A 15,460-nucleotide genomic window follows, 5' to 3' on the forward strand; every position below is an offset into this window, starting at 1 on the left:
TGTTTGTGTTCTGTGTTTGTCTGAGATAATTAGTCTACCAAAATGTGTATATTCCATACAAGCTGAAGCTGATTAGTCAATTCTAGTCACGTGACTCGCGGTGCCCTCATGAGATACATTTAACTGTGTGCGTCTGGAAAGTGCGAGCGCTTCACGTTGCTTGTTTTTGATTGTGCAAACCTTCATTGGAAACAACAAACTTGTGCAAACTCTAGAAAAGACACACTATGCAAATGGCCCCTAAAATGCTACAGTTACTTGCTATCTTTATCCATTGACCTTCCACAGCCATGTTGCATTCACCTGATTTGTTGACAAATGGGTTGTGGATCCTTTCCTCGGCAGTTCGTGGGTTTTTCACTGGGCCTTTTCCCCTTAGCAAAGAAACTTTCCAAACACGTCTGTTTCTTACTCATTTTGCTGCTTGTGGGTTAAATTTGGGAGCGCAGATGTAACTGAGAGAATACTGTCATTTTTCAAAATAAAAGATTTTTCCAAAATAAAAGATTGTTCAGACGGAAAATAAATAAAACAGAAAAAATAAATGATTTCTTGTGTGACTCGATACCAATTCCTCCATGAACTGGTACCGGTTTGCAGCCCGGTGGTTGAGGACCACTATTGTAGGATGTAATGAAGAGCACACAACCCCTATGACTCCAAACTCAGTCACTGTGTCATCAAACTACACTTTTGTTTGTTGTAAATAACCGCCCCCTAGTGGAGAAAATGATATATTATGCCTTTAAATGTCTCTTTTTCTTTCTTTAATGTTGTCTAGAGGATCAAATCCATTTGCCACAGTGAAGCTTCGTCCCACTGTTACCAATGACAGATCCGCTCCACGAATCCAGTGACAGTAATCGATGTGGGGAAAGTCATCACCTGCACTCTGACTGGTTCAGAGTCTGCATCAAATATCAAACACAGTTTGCTGATCATTATAAAATGAAAGTAAAAAAAAAAAAAAGATTTTTAAACTTACAGGCACTTTTTTAACTAGTGTAGTATTTACTTTGAAGAGCTAGTGCATTAGTATCTACCATTTTTTTTTTCTGGAAGTGTTTTTAAAATAGATTTTTCACATAAAAAATAAAAATTTTCTGTACCTTAATTTTTAAAAAAACATTACAAGCCACGAACCAAACAAATCAGCTATAGGCAGAAGTATCTGAAACTCAGACAAAAGTACAAGCTACAATATAAGAGAAGAAATATGAGAGAAATATACTATTTAACTTCAACCCCAAAGCGAAAAAGGGCAGTATGGAAAATGCAAATAAAATAAGTTGTGATTTTGAAATTTACTTTGACTTTTATTTCACTGCAGACACTACAGCAAACATTATTTAATGTTTAGTGTTTCTTGTTATTATGATTTTATTATTTTTTTTAAATAAACAAGTATACCAGTTTTAGGAAACTTGCACTTTTGTGATGACACCGTTGATGCATATTTCAACAAGAAAATGAAAAAAACACAATCTGCACACATTACAAAGTCATGACTGCAAAGGAAGAGGATACAGGTACTTGACTGGCCTGTCTGCAGTCCCGACCTTTCTCCAATAAAAAAATATGTGGTGCATTTTGAAGCGCACAGTGCAACAATGAAGACTCCGTACTGTTGCTCACCTTCAGACTTGTTTACAGGAAGAATGGGACAAAACTCCACCTGAAACACTTCATCACTTGGTGTCTTCAGTCCCTAAATGTCTTTTTAAGTGTTGTGAAAAGAAATGGCTACATTACAAAGTAGTAAATGCTTTATTGTTGCAACATTTTTAAAAATGTGTTTCAAGAACAAAAGAGTACATGTTTAAATAATGTTTGTTCAATTGTCTGCAATGTAACAGGTTAAAGTAAATTTAGATATCACTTAGTTCTTTTTTTATGTGCGTTTTTCAGACTGTCCCAACTTTTTCTAATTTGGGGTTTTATTATTATTTATTAGACGTTGTCGAGTGCCTCTATAAAAAACTTTGATTCAAGTTTATTGCAAATATTTGAATCTCTATATAAACCTTCATAGAGTATAATTATGGGAGTAGGGGGACCTAAAGATCTATTTTAGTGCACTTTATTTTCTACGTCTTTCTGATTGGTGGAATTTCTGTGCAGCATCATGGGTAATGTAGTTTTTTGTGCACAATTTTTCTCACCATTAATAACGATTGTTTTTTAAACTGATACAACATCATATACAGTTAAACACCGCTTACAACAGATTTAAGTTATTTTTTTTTAATTTACTCTGTAGAAAATAAATATATTTAAATTTTGGAACTGGTGCACTATATAGCATCATTTAACCTCACTGTGTTATGTACATTTTGGACTTACTAAGATCTTTTTTTAGACTAATATTCATTATCTAATATTCATAATAATTTTAAGTTCAAAATGTTTTCTGAATGTCTTATTTTCTTGTGTCTGATGAATATGTTTGTTTTCATGCGTGTCTGAATGTTGTTTAACAGATATTGTAATCTGTATGTGTTTTGTTTATAGGTTTAGCGCAAAAACGTTTTCGTGTTTGTGTTGTTTAGCAAAATCATTTATTATAAAAAAGGATATTGTTTGCAATTGTGACTTTTATGGTTGGCTTTATTTCTTCTTAGTATTATTATTCTTATATTCAATTAATTTGTGTGAAAAAAAATACATTGACCTTTGCATAACCATATCAGTGCAATTTTTTTTTATTATTATTTACGTTTTTGAGTGATTTACTGTAAAGACTTTTTTATTTTAGAACGTGTTCATTTATTTATTTATTTTTTGTTAAATAATACAAAACTAATATATTAACAGCTGCTGGAGTCAGGAGGCATTAAAAAAATGAAAAATCACATTGTTTTGTTTCCTCAACACATCGCTTTATTGTATCTCTCTTAAATATTTGAATCTCTCGTTTCATCTCATCCTCTTCATGTATTCATCGTGTTCGGTGGCTCTATCACAAGAGAGGAGCGAAAAAAGGGAAGGGATGACAGATGGAGCAAGATAAGAAGAAGAAAGGAGCATAAAAAGAAAGAGAAAGATGACAAGAAAAGTAGAAATGAAGGTCAAAGCTGTGGGGAAATCTCCAGGTTTTCATGAGTTGTGGTTGGCTAACTAAAATGTACAGAATTTTTAAATATAGATATGTTTAAAAAAGGAAAAAGGTAAATAAATAAACATGAGGCGGTTCTGCTCCTGGGTTGGATGTGTAGAGACGTACACTAAGATTGGCTGTAGGTATTCACAGGAGAGTAGTGGTGTAAAGGGTTGCCAAATATTGACGATTTACTCGTGCACCAGAGCTTCAAATTCTGAAAGAAAATGGCAGGTGACTAGATTAGACAATATTGTTTATCGCACCCGAACTTGTTCTTTACTGTAAAAAGTGATTGAACCCATTGCACCTTGGGACAGGTTAACTTATTTTTTAAGTTTTATATTTTAATATTAATAAGATTACTTATTGTACACAAAGTTTATTTATTAATTTTGCAACAATGGGTTTACTCACATTTTAGAGTCAACTAATCACTTTAAAAGCAAAGTTTAGATCGTTTTACCTACAGACCATATATGAATGCCCAAGAAATAAATATAAATAAATGTATATTCATTTAAAATACAGAGGGGAAAATAAGTCATGAACACGTCAACATTTTTCTCAGAAAACATATTTTTAAAGCTGCCGTTTACTTTTTTTTTTTTTTTTTTTTTGCCGTTTAAGATTTTCTCCTGATGTTGATAACAACCAAACAAATCCATATATGCAAAGAAAACAAAACTAATTAGTTTATAAATGAAGTTATGTGTAATGAAATGATTCAGGGAAATAGTATTGAACACATGAAGAAAGGGAGGTTTAAGGCAATGAAAGCCCAGACAGCAGCTGAGATCTCTAAGCAGTTCTTCAGCAACCATCTGCTCTTCCTCATTCTAAATTAATATTAGTTTCTTCAGTCCAACATATACATTAACAGGAGGATGAAGATGAAACCATGGTGGAAATTTCAGCAAGACAATAATCCAAAACACAGCCAAGGAATCTCTCAAATACTTTCAGAGAAAGAAAATCAAGCTGTGGAATGGTCCAGCCAACCCCCTAATCTGAATCCTATAGAAAATACAAACTAAAGATCAGATTTGATTGATGAGACCCACAGAACCATCATGATTTTTGGTGAATACCTTCTGAGAGATTTTAGCTGCTGTCTGGTCTTTCACTGTCTTTCTGCACCTTCATTTCTTCGTGTGTTTAGTGCTTTTTTCCTGTCGTTCTTTTTTATTACATAAAACTTAAATTGTATAGATGACGATCTGCAACGCTGGATGAACTTACCACTATCCATCATGGGCAGAATATCAGTTACCAAAATGTCCATTCTCCCAAAAATAAACTATTTATTTTCAATGATTCCAACACAACCCACACATACCTGGTTCAAATCCCTAGACTCAATTATAACAAAATTCTACTGGAAAAATAAAACCCCAAGAATAAAATTGACAACCCTACAGAGACCAAAATCACAAGGAGGATTAGAAGCACCACATTTTTACAACTATTTTTTGGCAAATCAGCTTCAAAACATACACAATTGGATTAAACCTAACTCATCACAATACACATGGCAAGACATTGAACAATCAATATGCAAAGACATTAACATTTCAGAATTACCCTTTCACAGTCAATCAATCAAGAGACATCACTGTTTTAAAATGCCGACAATAGAAGCAACTCTGACAGCCTGGTGGAAATTCCATCAGGTCACAAATTCCCCACTCACACCATCTAAATACACCCCAATTTGGAATAACCTTGATTTCCTAGCCAACAAGAAGCCACTTAACTTTCACACATGGGCAGCCAAAGGAATCACACAACTTCAACATATCTTTATTAATAATAATCTGGCACCATTTCCCCATATAGCCCAGACATACAGCATTGGGAGTAATTGCTTTTTGGAATATTTACAAATCAAATCATCAATTAAGTCAAAATTACCTAACCAATCAATCAATCTAGACCTTCCACCTCAAATCTCAGAGTTTATTAATATATCGCCCTCCAAAAAATTGCTCTCCCAAATATACAAAATGATATCAAAATCAGACAATGCATTAGTTCTACCAACCACTAAATGGCAAACAGACTTATCTATTAATCCCAATGCTGCATTCTGGACTCAAATTTGCAAAAACACATTTTCCATGACTAAAAATGCTAACTTACAACTTATACAGTACAAAGTACTTCACAGATCACATTTAACTGGGCAGAAATTATTTAAAATGGGTTTCACGTCAGAAATATGTTCACATTGCACACAAAACACTCCAGACACATATCTTCATGCCTTATGGCATTGCACTTCAATTAAATCATTTTGGGTAAAGGTTACTGACTCACTCTCCAACTTAATGGGTTGTCACATCCCACTGTGTCCCTCCCTCTGCATATTAGGTGACATATCCACAATCAATATAAATAATACAAATGGTCAGTTTCTGCTGGTGGCTCTAACTATCGCAAAGAAAACTATCCTCATGAACTGGAAATCAAGAAATACCATTCACATCTCATACTGGAAAAACTTGTTAACAGAATACATCTCCATTGAAGATCCTCTTTGCCTGAAGCCATTCCCTAACAACACCTTCATCAGTACATAAACAAGAGGGGAGGGGAGAGAGGGGGTCAGGTAGAGATGAGGAAAAAAAAAAAAAATCTAATATTTAATCTAATTTAAAATAAATAAATCAATTGGAAAAAAAGTATAATGTAAACAAATAAAATAAAAGAATCATAATTCGGTCTTTATATACTTTTTTACTTTCCCTTTTGTTCTATTTGTTCCCCTTTCCTGTCCCTATCAATGTTATTTATTCATTTTATTATTATTATATATAATATTTGTTTTCTATTTATTATTATTATTATTATTATTACTATACATAAATTATTATTATTATTATTATTATTATTTATATACCAGTGCCTCTCCTGACCAACAACAGATAAAAAAAAAGAAAAGAAAAAAAATCTACTTACATGTACTAAATTCACAGGGTAAAGTATAACGTAGGCATGGCAGTCTGGGCACTGCACTGGACTGATCCATGCCACACGTTACACTTTTTTTAATGCATCACAAAGCAACTGACAAACACTATATACCTCAATGCCCATCACACAACTACAACCTCCTCAATTTATTGTTACAGCTGTTGTTATTTTTATTATTATCATTATTATTAGTATTATTACCAGCATGAGTATATTATAGTTATCAAATTACAGTAATAATCTATCATACATATCTTTAATATTATTCTTCCATGTGGAATTGTATAATTCATAATTAGCATTGATATAGTGTTTTCTTTTTTATTTATTCAGTTTTTATTATTATTATTATTATTATTATTATTATTATTATTAATTTTTTTTTTTTTTGGCTGATTCTTGTTGCTTTGTTTGCTGAACTTTATTTTTCTTCTCTCTTATTGTTTCTTTTTTCTTCTACTCCTCCCCTTCCTTTTCTGTTTTTATTTTTTATTTTATTTTATTTATTTATTTTTATTATAAGTATTTTATTAATTTTTGTTTATTATCATTAGTTTATTTTCTCTTTTCCTCTATCTCCCCTTCAAACTTACTACTTACTACTATTATTATTTGTTATTATTATTATTATTATTATTATTTATTATTATTATTACTTGTCCTCTCCCTGATTTTCCCATCCTCCCCTCTCCTCGACACCTTTGTCATAAATGGTATTACTTTTATTTTTTGAAATCATTATTATTATTATTATTACTGTTCTGACTTGTCCTGTTATCTTTCCATTATCATTATTACAAGTATTTATACCATTATCATTATTAAGGTTGCAGTTGTTGTAGTAGTAGTAGTAGTAGTAGTTGTAGTTGAAGTAGTAGACAGTGTAATAGTATCGATTGTTATTGAGTAATTGTTACGGAGATTTTTGAAGTAGTAGTTCATGTAAGTAGTAGCAGAAGTAGTAATGGTGTGGTTGTTACAGTAGTAGTAGTAGTCGTTGTTGGTGTAGTAATATCAGTAGTAGATGTTGTTGATGTAGATGTAGTAGAAGTGATTGTAGTAGTAGTAGTAGTGGTAATAGTAGTAGTAGTAGTAGTAGTAGTAGTAGCAGTAGACGTTGTTGTATTAGTTGTAGCAAACGCTATAGTAGTATCAGTAGTGGTAGTCGTTGTAGTAGTATCAGTATTAGTAGACATTGTAGTAGTAGAAGTAGTAGTCGTGGTTGTGGCTGTAGTAGAAGCAGTAGTAGTTGTAATATAAGTAACTTTTTGTAGTAGTAGTTGGTGTAGCACTTGTTATTTATTATTATTGTTGTCAGTTATTACTGTTGTCCTTTCTTTCTTTTTACTCTAATTTTTACTATCATACATTAATAAGCATTGTTGTTACTCCCTACCTCTGACTGGTTTCTTTCTATATGTTTTATCTATATCTGTGACACTTGCTTCATTTATTGACTGTTATTGTTCCTTATGTATGTACTCTGACCTGTCCACCAAGTTACCTTTACATGCATACACACACTCACACACACACACTCACGCACATACCAGTACATGACTATATTGTTGTTGTTTTTGTTTTGTTTTTGTTTCGTTGCTTTGTATTTGTTATTTGTTGACGTTTTCTTGTATTTGTATGATTTTTGCATATTCTAAAAAAAAAAAAAAAAAAAAAAAAAAATTAAATTGTAAACTGATTAGTTTTGTTTTCTTTTCATATATGGATTTATTTGGTTGTCATCAACATCTGATGAAAATTTCAAGCCAACAGCACCTTTAATGTTTCTTTAAGAGTGCTGATTTTCCTACCATCTATGCCAATTTTTCCATCTCCATCCTTATCAGCAGCAGCGAGGAATGCTTTGGTCTCCTTATCGGTAAGATCTCTGCCATCTGCAGAAAAGCCCTTCAGCACAAACCTGTCCAAGAGAAGGGGGGTAAACTTTAATCTGGCAACCTGGGTCAGAAGTTCAACACAACAGTGAGTGAAAATGATAATGTAATTGACCCTTCCCTAAGCACCGCCCTACTTAGTTACTGTTGCTACGCCTATCAAGCTTTCAAGCTTTTCAAGCTTTCCGATAAAGCCAGGCAAAAAAGAACTGCAGTATGCATTGCAGGAGTATATTCATGACATATTAGGCGACTGATTATAGAATAATTTAATTAAAATTAAAGCTAGGTTAGCCTAGCCGCCTCATACGCTGACCATTCAGCAGCTTAGTTCATGCACAGCAGGAGAGGTCAAATTTAGAAATAATCTTATAATAACTAATTAAACCGTGATTTCTCTATTTTAGTTAAAAAGCCTAATGAACTAATTGTTGTGCAATGAAATCAAGCGTTACTAACCAGCAAGGAAACACGCATGGACAGTGCTTCTACATTAATCATTCATAGAAAGAGCAGCTAAAAAGGGGAAATTGATGGACTTGCAACATTGCAATATCTGAATATTAGCATCATTGACCCATAACAATATACAGTAAGTTACCTATTTCTGTCAGTATGTGTGTGTGCTCTTTATAAATTTATGAAAAACAGCTGCCGATTAAGTGTATTGATCGCAAATGCTCAGATTGTAGGGATGTAACGGTATCAGAATTTCACGGTACGGTAATACCTCGGTATGAATGTCACGGTACGGTATTTATTGAATCATTTACAGGAAAAACAAAACTTATGAAAATACTCCAAAAAAGTGCCAAAAGTGTCAATGACATACAAATTAGCCATCTATCTGTAAGCTTTGAAACAGGAACTTCAATTTTAATAACTAAAAAATATTAAACCATGTAAAAAAATAAAGTTTCAATTTAGTATTGTTGAAAACTCATCACATTCAACATTTAATCACTCACTCACTTAGATAGAGATGGCTTTTAAGGAAAATTATCATATAAATATAATCTGGTAAAAGCTGGTATCTCTGGGTATTTACAATGTCCCCTGCAACAGAAAAAAACCCTCTCATTTGGGACTGAGGTTTCTGGGACAGGGATATGACTTGGCCCAGGTTGACAGCAGTGGGTAACGTTGTGCATTGTCTTTCCCCCACTTGAGAGGACAAACCATGAGTGAGATAGAGGTCTCTTTGCAGTACAAGTCAATGTCTGCATCAATCTGAACAGTGTGCTGTGTTTCTGCAGTCCCCATGACTGTTATTAGTCGTATTCCCCAACTTGCAGGCACGTCCACACATAGGGCTCATCCTGTGCAGTGCACATGCCCTTTTTAGTCTTGGATAGAAAATGCCTCCGCGACGCGACACACCCTCCGTCCCGCCCTTCAGTAGCCGCGCGACAACACCGCTTTTGAGTATGCGCGCTCAACCCCCCTCCCTGCTTTACAGTGCGCGCGCGACAACACAGCTGATCAGAACGCGCGCAACAACACCGCTATTCAGTACGCGCGCGACAACACCGCTGTTCAGTACGCACGTGGCGACAACACCCGCTTTAGGTTCGATCATTTCCAGCTCTTTTTCATCCCCGCTTCTAGCAGCACACTCCATTTCCGCATTACTGGATCTGTAGCGACAACAGACCGCAAAGGATGATGGCCACGCCTGGGCTGATGGGAATTGTAGTTTTCGCTACCTCCCATTCGCTTCATTCGCCTGTGCAAATTTTCTCAGAAGACCTAAAGTTTTATCGAGTCATGCGACTACGGTAATATCGAAAAAAAAAATTGCTATTGCGGTATGACGGTATTTACAATACCGTTACATCCCTATCAGATTGTGATCATATCTTGATTTTGTTCTGTTGATTTGTAATTTCAAATATTCCTAGCTTGAAACAGATGGAAATATGAAGTTCAGTAAAGTTAGCAGCAGATTTGTATTTGCCGGATCAATAACTCATGTCATTATGACCTATTCGCTATTAGTATGACTAGCGTTAGTCATGGTGAAGGCTTAAACGAAGCAGTGCTCATTATATCGAGCTAAAAAAAAAGGAAAAAGACAGCTGGGAAACATAACCTGCTTTGTATTTTTGTAGGAAACACAGTTTAGATCTGTTTAGGGTAAGAGGTGTGTGAGTTATTGCCATCTGTCACTGAATGTGTCAGGAATATCGAAAACAAAACCAACCTAACTCCGCCCCTCACACAGCTTGATCCACACTAGCATGTCTCCTCTTGGATTTTGTTTTTTAAAAGGGAAAAAAATTCACTATGCTGTCCAAACTTCAAGGATACCGGGTGTGAAATTTGCACAATCCATATGCTTGGCTTTTTGGCTTGTTTCCCTTGCTCAAAAGCTTGACAGAGCCTGTCTGCGCAGCTACGATTGCTAAGCCACGATTGGTGGGTGGCGGTTTTTGGGTGTGGCTTAGCGAAGGGTCAATTTCGAAGGCCCACTCAAACCAACAATTATAATTAAGTCAAATTTAAGCTAAAGGTAGGTTTACGTAATTTCCTATTTACATAGATTCCTATTTTCACAAATCTGCGATGAAAGAAAATGCTGTAATGTTCTTTGTGAAGAAACACCATGAACAGTCAAAATGCCTGAACATTATTGAGTTTTAAGTTTTTAAAATGATCTTGTTTAAGCTAAAGTTGCATTTTTTTCTTTGTAACTTTAAATGCTAATCTGATTTAAATACGAGCTGAATTCTGATTGGCTGTCAAAGTTTGCATTGTTCTACTTGAAAAGATTAAGAATATAGTGGTTTTCATTTCGGCAACAGTCCACAGTGTGAACAGCCCCTGTTGCCAACTATTTTCACCAAAAAGGTGCTAAGCTCTGCCCAAAAAGTTGCTAGATTATGTCATACATCAATTGGCATATTACTGACGTCCTCACGTTCTACCATTTGTGTTTGTTTCACAGCCTATGGTCAATTAAGGTGTATTTATATTTGCACTACGCTTTATATAAGCATGTCAATTTAACTAAATGTATTGCTGTTTGAATACAGTATATCTGAATAGATGTGTTTTAAATTTACAGTAATCTCTCAGACGTAATGAACTCAGACAAGTTCTGAAAGTGTCATTAAAATATATGTGATTGTGAGCAAGAAAAGAATAAACGGTCAAATTAAATCGTTAAAATAAAGGAGAAGCAGATCGGTTTGACTGTACAAGGGAAATACCTTCACACTGCCTTTGCTAAATCATTTGCTGTCGGACTAAAAATGGCATGTGCACTGCACAGGTTGAGCCCTATGTGTGCACATGCCTGGTCGGTACCAGAGCTGATCTGCTCTCAGGCTGCAGGTGGGAGAGGCTACTGTACGAGGACTGGGCCGCCTGTCAGTGCTCTGACGCGGGGGAGGGGCTGGCGTCATCATCCGCAGCTTGTTAAGAAGAGTGGGTAAAGTCTAGATCGGATATGCGGCGGGCCGGAAGTGCGCTATGCACAATAATAAAGCACCATTTTTTTTTTTTATAACACTATAACAATAATTTATACTTTTACAGTACTGTGAGGGTTGGGTTTAGGGTTGGGGTGGGGGTAGGCGTTCAAAAATAAATTTAATTGGGTTATTTAATACATAACATAACTAATACTCGATACAACAACTGTTTTTACATTACTGTGACGGTTGGGTTTAGGGTTGGGGTGGGTGTAGACGTTAATAAAATAAAACAAATGAGAAATTTAATAAATAATAGAAATAATTCTCGTTAACTTCCGGCCGCAAACGTATCCGCTCTAGCAACAACCGGGACGGTACAGTAAGGACAAATGACAGTCTTTAAAAATCTCATGTAACACAAGAAAGTTACTAGATTTGTTGCTAGTCGCTTTTCTGAAAATTTGTCCCTAGGGGGTTCTGAAAAGTCGCTAAATCTAGCAACAAAATTGCTAAGTTGGCAACACTGAACAGCACTACCCAGCAAAAAAAATAATAATAATAAAAAAACATTTAAAGAACATTTCGCTAACATTCCTATTACGCAGTAAAACTATTTCAGGATTTCTGCAGGTTTCACAAAGTTAAATTTAAGATTTTTGGTAATACTTTATAATAACTAGTACACACTATGAACCATTTATTAAGTATTAGCATCTAGTGAATTCATTATCTGTTAAGCATTAACTATACATTAATAAACATCAGTAAGCAGTTTATAACTGCAGCTACAAATGCTCTATTCTTGACTTACAACCACATTTATATTGTGCTTAATAATTGTACTTTCATGAATTGTTAATTACTAATTGTATCAGATAAATATTATCATTACAAAAATTTCCAAGAAGAATATATAAACAATGCAGTTTTATAGCATTATTACAAACCACACAACTTTGAGGATAGTTTACGCAAAAAATTCATCATTTACTCATACTTCACTCGCTCAAAAAATATTGCTGCTTGTTTAAACATTTAAAATTAGTTAAAATTACAACTCTTGAGATTTACAACGTAATTGTTTTATGTTCAATTCACTTCAATTTAAAAACTTAATTGATTTGTGTTGGTACAACATGAATTAATTGTTTGTGTGAACTTTACAATTTTTTTTTACAGTGCTTGATCCAAGCTAGTTTGAGATTTTACTTCTGTTGAACACAAAAGAAGATATTTTGAATAATGTTGGCAACCAGTAACTATTAACTTATATAGTATTTATTTTATACGTTCGTAAGTTTGGCCAGAGAGAAAAAATAGCTGTGCCCAACTGAGTCTGCTTTCTCTCAACGATTATTCCCTACACTTTTGTCAATTGGTGAAGTTTGTTTCACGCCACTGATTTGCCTGGGTTGGGACTTGTGGAGCTGCACATCGATGGATCTGCTCTTTAGTGGTTGGACATTTAGCAATGAAAATTGAACCACACTGAACTAAACTAAACTGAACTTCAACTTTGAAAACTGGACTGACACGGTTTCAATTTACTAGAACTTCTACAGTATGTTAAGCTGCTTTGACAGAATCTACATTTTAAAAGCGCTATAGAAATAAAGATGAATTAAATTGAAGTCAATGGTTAGGGGTTTCAAAGATTCTTCAAAGGAGAACCACCTGAAGATGAGTAAACAATGAGTACATTAAAATTTTTGAGTGAACCTACCTTTAATACTACTGGCAGAATGTTTGTTTATAACTCTAGAAACAACTCTAGTTTGTGATAGTTTATTTAATCGTTTATTTCGGCTCCTTGCAATATTCTAAATCTATATCTGGAGGTTAAGACCACTAACCCACTCTAAATTTCCCCCAGCACTGTTTAGTAATTTAAGCGCTTGCCTTAATGAGATATCCTTTTAAAATATCATATGGGAGTTGCATTACAAAATAGGTCTGCACTAAAGTGCTCCCTGTGGAACTCTAGTCTTTCTCTCAATCTGGCAACCCGGCACTTCCCTGCTGTTGGCCAATGATGGACAGTCGTGTACTGATAATGAGTAATAGGGCGGCAAGGCTCCTGCCAGAAGAGATATATGGAGTAAATCAATGCAAACGGGAATCGCTCGCGGTCTCTTTGCGTCCTTGAGGCCAACAGGAGACAGTAATAAAGGCAGAACGAGACACCAGCTCTGAAGACCAGCCAAACGACACACGGATAAAATAAGTTTATGGCTCCTGCACAAATCAGAGGAAGCTGGCATGGTGTGAATAGTACTAAAATGATCCTTAATTAAAAAGTACAGTCACTGAGTGAAAAGTCTACTCAATTACAGGAAGTACCAGGCTGAAAATATACTTTGGTAAAAGAATAAGTTTTCGTTTAAAGGGAACCTATTATGCAAAAATCACTTTTATGAGAGGTTTTAAGCACAGTTGTGTGGCAACAGTGTGAATATATCCAGCCTTTAATGGTAAAAATTAATTAATTACATTTTTTTATAATCACACTTGATAAAAACAGTCTACAGAAACACTTTGATTGACATTCTCTCTTTGTACGTGTCATCAGAGGGGGAAAGCTCTCTCCCTCATTAGCATAGAAAGCCCCGAGTGAGAAGCAGCTGTCCGCCATTAGAATTTTGACTTGCTGAAGCTAATGTCAGCAACCTAAAGGCTCCTACACACCGGGAAGCTTTTCGTTTGCGTTTATCGTCAACATTTTACGAGACATTTTTCAGTATTTAAACCCAAACGCTTTTCACTAGCTTCAGGCTGAAGAGTATGCAAAATCACTCTTTTGACGTTAGATGGCGCTACACAACTTTAAGCTTCTGACATCCGCTTATAAAACAGAAAAAGAGGAGGAGAGGAAGTTCACACGCTTGTTGTTAAAGTTACTGGTGACTCGAACAAGTATGGATGGTTTAAGCAGCAGCTCCAGCTCTAGCGATGAAGAAATGTTTATTCACCAGTGAAATAAGCAGCTCCACGTTCATATCGCCTCTGGGCATCTTCTTCAATGTGCGCTTGCATTGACAGTTTAGCACTTGAGCGCCTCCAAGTCCTTTTTACTGTGACTTCAGCAGCTCCATGCACGTGAACAAAAGTGCCGATCTGATTGGGGGAGAAGATTTGACGTGGCGTGTCAAAACAAAAAACGAGCATGAGGCGTTTTTTTTTTTTCAAAATGACGCTTTTGCACCTGCCGTTTTGCGCGTTGGTGTGCACGATCACATTGACGCCCGTTATTTAGTCACAAGGCGTTAAACGTCTGCGGAAAACGCGGTGTGCATTGGCCTTAAGAGTCAAAAAACTGTTTAAACTGCTTATAAAAGTGATTTTGCCGTAATAGGTCCCCTTTAAATTGTACTAGTATTAAAAAAGTAAAGAATTCCTTCCAAGCAAAAGTAAACGCAAAGGATGAGATTAGCCAAGGGGGGTTAGAGTGGTTTGAAAGTCCCACTCCCCACTGACAAAAGTCCAGAGTTTGTCCCATACATGAGCTCATTTGTCCTATTTTGAATGTTATGCCATCATAAATAGTGAAAATAATTAATTGAAAAAGGCTTTAAGACCAAGCGGAATCCTCTGTTGGCTGTCGCTTTGGTATAACTCCAGTTTAGGCTAATGCAAACAATACAAAATTATTTTTAAGTCCAACATCCAGCTGTGCAAGAAAACATAAAATCTGATGTAAGTGAAGTCATCCTTGGCTACTGTGGTGTTGTTAAATAGACAAAACATTTTACAAGTAACTTTGGCTGCATTTACACTGCAGATCTTGATGATCAATTCCGATTTTGTGACTATATCTGTTTTTTTGTTTGTTTGTTTTTTTTGCTGAACTACAACATCTTTTAAAATTGACTCGTATCCAATTGTCAGCATTTACACAGAACATGGCAAAGATGTAATGACCAGGGGAAAAAAAGATAGTTTTTTTTAACAATCGCTATGATCGTGCCTGTATTTAATGTGTTTACATGGTTTAATTTTAATTTTTTTATTTTTGACACGTTGCTTTACTATAACTTATGACAAAAAAGTTTTAATTTCACCATCTTCTTTTTATC

General features: G+C 35.0%; 2 protein-coding genes across 7 annotated transcripts in view; one reads left to right on the forward strand and one right to left on the reverse strand.

Moving 5' to 3' along the window:
- The window catches only part of baiap2l2b (BAR/IMD domain containing adaptor protein 2 like 2b), a 35,602-nt gene extending 33,012 nt beyond the window's left edge, over positions 1 to 2,590 (forward strand). For 2 of the 3 annotated variants that reach the window (XM_073936654.1, XM_005161808.6), the window contains one exon: positions 782 to 2,590. In XM_073936654.1, the coding sequence (XP_073792755.1) occupies positions 782 to 857 (76 nt within the window). In that variant the 3' untranslated portion in view covers positions 858 to 2,590. 3 annotated transcript variants of the gene reach the window in all.
- A 264-nt stretch (positions 2,591 to 2,854) lies between these two features.
- The window catches only part of pvalb7 (parvalbumin 7), a 73,683-nt gene continuing 61,077 nt past the window's right edge, over positions 2,855 to 15,460 (reverse strand). For 3 of the 4 annotated variants that reach the window (XM_073936347.1, XM_073936348.1, XM_005161792.4), the window contains 2 exons: positions 7,885 to 7,994; positions 2,855 to 3,314 (listed from right to left, as the gene is read on the reverse strand). In XM_073936347.1, the coding sequence (XP_073792448.1) occupies positions 3,289 to 3,314; positions 7,885 to 7,994 (136 nt within the window). In that variant the 3' untranslated portion in view covers positions 2,855 to 3,288. 4 annotated transcript variants of the gene reach the window in all.

The sequence above is a fragment of the Danio rerio genome, chromosome 22 (assembly GCF_049306965.1).
Source record: "Danio rerio strain Tuebingen ecotype United States chromosome 22, GRCz12tu, whole genome shotgun sequence".
In the NCBI taxonomy this organism is placed as follows: domain Eukaryota; kingdom Metazoa; phylum Chordata; class Actinopteri; order Cypriniformes; family Danionidae; genus Danio; species Danio rerio.